The sequence below is a fragment of the Perkinsus marinus genome, assembly GCF_000006405.1.
Source record: "Perkinsus marinus ATCC 50983 genomic scaffold scf_1104296931918, whole genome shotgun sequence".
NCBI lineage: Eukaryota > Perkinsozoa > Perkinsida > Perkinsidae > Perkinsus > Perkinsus marinus.
The window spans coordinates 1-3,276 of record NW_003215599.1 but is presented as its reverse complement, the minus strand read 5'-3'; the positions used below and the strand labels follow the sequence as shown (position 1 = coordinate 3,276).

At 47.2% G+C, this 3,276-nt stretch overlaps 3 protein-coding genes across 3 annotated transcripts; 1 reads left to right on the top strand and 2 right to left on the bottom strand.

The window, feature by feature from the left end:
• Positions 1-268: 268 nt before the first annotated feature.
• On the top strand, positions 269-550 carry Pmar_PMAR000337 (hypothetical protein; the record flags this gene model as incomplete). Its single annotated transcript, XM_002786023.1, has 1 exon — positions 269-550. A coding segment is annotated over one exon (282 nt), but the record flags the coding sequence as incomplete, so codon positions are not given.
• A 146-nt stretch (positions 551-696) lies between these two features.
• On the bottom strand, positions 697-999 carry Pmar_PMAR000336 (hypothetical protein; the record flags this gene model as incomplete). The annotated part of the gene is made up of 1 exon (XM_002786022.1): positions 697-999. One exon carries the CDS (start codon positions 997-999, stop codon positions 697-699), a length of 303 nt encoding a protein of 100 aa, XP_002786068.1.
• A 1,747-nt stretch (positions 1,000-2,746) lies between these two features.
• Positions 2,747-3,238, bottom strand: Pmar_PMAR000335 (hypothetical protein; the record flags this gene model as incomplete). Its single annotated transcript, XM_002786021.1, has 2 exons — positions 2,903-3,238; positions 2,747-2,834 (listed from the first exon to the last, which is right to left on the bottom strand). Exons 1-2 carry the CDS (start codon positions 3,148-3,150, stop codon positions 2,747-2,749), a joined length of 336 nt encoding a protein of 111 aa, XP_002786067.1. The 5' UTR covers positions 3,151-3,238.
• Between the last annotated feature and the right edge of the window lie 38 nt (positions 3,239-3,276).

The following is a 3,276-nucleotide window of genomic DNA, read 5'->3' as shown; positions in this document are numbered from 1 at the left end:
TTCATTATGGCCACGATATGATGACAAAACGATACGGCCGCGTCAACACGGACGCATTGCCAAAGCAAACCATCCTAAACGCCTCGGCGGCTGCGTGGATCTCGGCAAAATGTTCTACAAGTGAGTGTGGGCATTCACCGCCAGTGTTGAATTATAGTGAGATCCTCTAGTTTTCCTTTCGTTATCTTCTTGTAGTAGTGGTTCCGATATGCACAACACCGATGTCCCGTGCTTGCCCTTGGAGTTGTAGTTTCGGTCGCCATCTCAGGTGCCTCTTCTGGCTCGAGCTACCTATGATTCTGCCGATGTCGGTTACTCGTCTATGATATACGGATTCCATCAGGACCCACAGGGCAACGGCAGATACCACAACAAGAATGGGGACTACTTCTTCTTTTCGCAGCCACGTGCTGTCGACAAGATCAAGGTGGCTCACGAGCATGGGCTCCATGGTATTTCGTTGCAACAATCACTACCAGACCAAGCACGGGCTGATCTCTTTCCGTGGGATAACAATTCTCTTTTCCATGCGCTTGTCGAAAACATGTAGCCGCATATATCATTGCCTGCCCCGTAGTTGCTCCGGGGGCCCTCTCTGGAGGCTATATCATTCTCTAGCAGCCTCATCACTGATGCTGGAATCAGTCTATCATACGGATCATTATGGATGGTCTTCCCATCCTCAAATACCCGTAGTTAACATCCAGAATCGTTGTACGGGTGTCGGCCTGACACTGTCAATTCTGCCACGATATCGTCCCTCCTTTTGCTCAGTGGTCCATGACGTTCCATACCCGTTTCATAGCAATACGTGCGTATGCGCGTGGCCTTTTGTGCGTTTCCCCAATCCTTGAGATATGCGTTGCTCTGACGATCACATGAGCAGAGCAATGTAGCCTCGTGATTTTCTCCATTCATTGAGATATGCGGTGCTCTGACGATCACATGAGGAGAGCAATGTAGCCTCGTGATTAATTCCGTGGGTCTCTCTGATTCCATTTTTCCAAGCTGACGATGTCAATCTTTTCAATCTCTATTTTTCCGGTATGAATTGTGCGGTAAACATTAGGTGAAGTTCATGAGGTCGTTCTATATTAATCTCGGTTTAACTTGATTCGGTCAAGATTCGTGGCTGATGGATACGGATGGATACGGATAAGCACCTTCTCAAGAGACCGTAGCCGAAGCATTGGAAGTCTTTGACAAAGTCGTCAGGGCCTGCTTAGCAGGGTTTATCCATAGACTTTTTAAAGATAGGTATTTTTCCGAGGTAATTATTTCTTTTCTGGATTTAATTGGCGTCCTCGGTTGTGTTCAGTTGACGAGAGTCAGGTCACGTGGAAAAAAGTGATGTTACCACAGCGGCACATGCCATACCGCGGGGAGGTCCAAAACTGCCAAGTTGAGCATACCGACTTTCGAACATATTGACTCGAGAAATTAAAGGCTCGTCTGTTGAACACTCATTGACAATGAGTCACTGTGGCCTCAACCAGAGTGGGTGGTCGAGGGTCATGCTAGACATGCTACGCCCACTGTCCAGAGGTCCAGTGCAACCAGTGCGGGTGTTACTACTAACACCTCACCTCACTACATGGTGTCGCAGTCCTGCGGAAGATGATTGAGAAGTGCTCAAGATAACAAGAAGCCTGGCAGTACGTATGTACAAAGCGTGATCGATATTCACGTGAGTACGTAGCTTTTTTCCTAAGAAGCCCGATCCGATGAATAAGGATTGTGGTTCATTGAGTTATAAAACCAGAGTCATTAGATCGTCTGACCGTCATCCGATGATCATCCGATGGTCATTGACCATTGGTCCGATGGTCAATGACCATCGGACGTTGGCATAAAGGTTGCGCTATTTTTCCTTCCGAAAAATAAATGATGGAAAAATAGAGAGAAATAACACCATCTCTCGCCTTTTCTTTCCGCTGGAATCCATCAACTCTCGAGCGATGCATGCCCGGGCAAAGCGAGTGAATCTTCGACTATTATGCAGAGTACATCTAAGATGTAACAGCTTCGGCAACACCTCTTGACAAAAGGCTTTTGTGCATATGCCCGACAAATCTTGATCCACGAGCCCCTCGGGGCAAGGGTATGAGACTCACATTGTAAGCCACATTTTCTCTCATGGGGCCTCTTTCACTAACCACTTACTTAAGTAAGAACGGTAAGAAACTTAAGAGTTCGCCCTCAGTTCGTTTCACTAACTAGGTTAGGAGTTGCGAGTTTACTTAAGTTTATCTCTCTCACTCTCAAGTTAAGAATCCTCAAGTTTCAACTTGAAACTTTCAAGGTAAGATTCTTGGGTTAGTACGGTAAGGCCATAAGAGTGTTTCACTAACCTACGTTTTCACGAACTTACTTGACTTACGGATGAGTCCCGATTTATCAATCTCACTCCAGTCTTACCTTGCGCGGCCCGGCGGGCGAGGGAGCGGAGCTAGTAAGTGGCAGGAGGTTGTAGGCCGCGAGAGAACTGAATCCGAGTAGACCAAAACCACTAGTCGAGCTCAAAGGCACACTCCAATAGCTTGAGCAATAGTAATCACTGGTCCTGATAGTAGTGACCCCATCAGTTGTCGTACTGACTTCGGCGAAGTCACTTCGCGTTCTTGAAGGAGGTTCCAAGACTATCCCCAACCAAGAAGACAGCTCCATCGGATCAATTTCATCATAATATCGCACGCAAATACAAGGTTACATGTATCGGAAACGTCAGTTCAGAAAGTAGCAACAATCAAGTAAAAGCATGGCTTCCCCGGAGCCCAAGATGGTCTACTTGATTGATGATGTCCTTCCGATTCCTCATTGCTGTTAAGTTGTACCTGGAAAGAACTCAGTCCCGCATGATGACGGACTTCCTCGAACTCAGAAAATCCGAGGGCAACTCTACTTCGCCTTATCAATAGCACTCATTGCATCGAATTCAGAGTCTGCCCAATCGAGAAGGAGTCGTCTGGTAAGGACAGTCGCCACTTGAACTCTCGGGACAGGCTTCCACTTGCAAGAGAGCAGATTCGCATGGAGCATGCCCACCACTACTGGATGACGGATATCGGCAACTGACCAGGAATCCCACGATTGGTTATGGCAGGTGACGGGATACGAGCACAAGAAAGTAAGACCCTTAGAGTGCATCATCCACAGAGTGCACAACTCGCCGCAGTGCTAGTATGCATCACGAACACACTATAAAGAAGAGATGGATGCTGATTATGTCACCTTCTCGACGTCTACTTTCACCAAACATTCGAACCAACTCGTTTG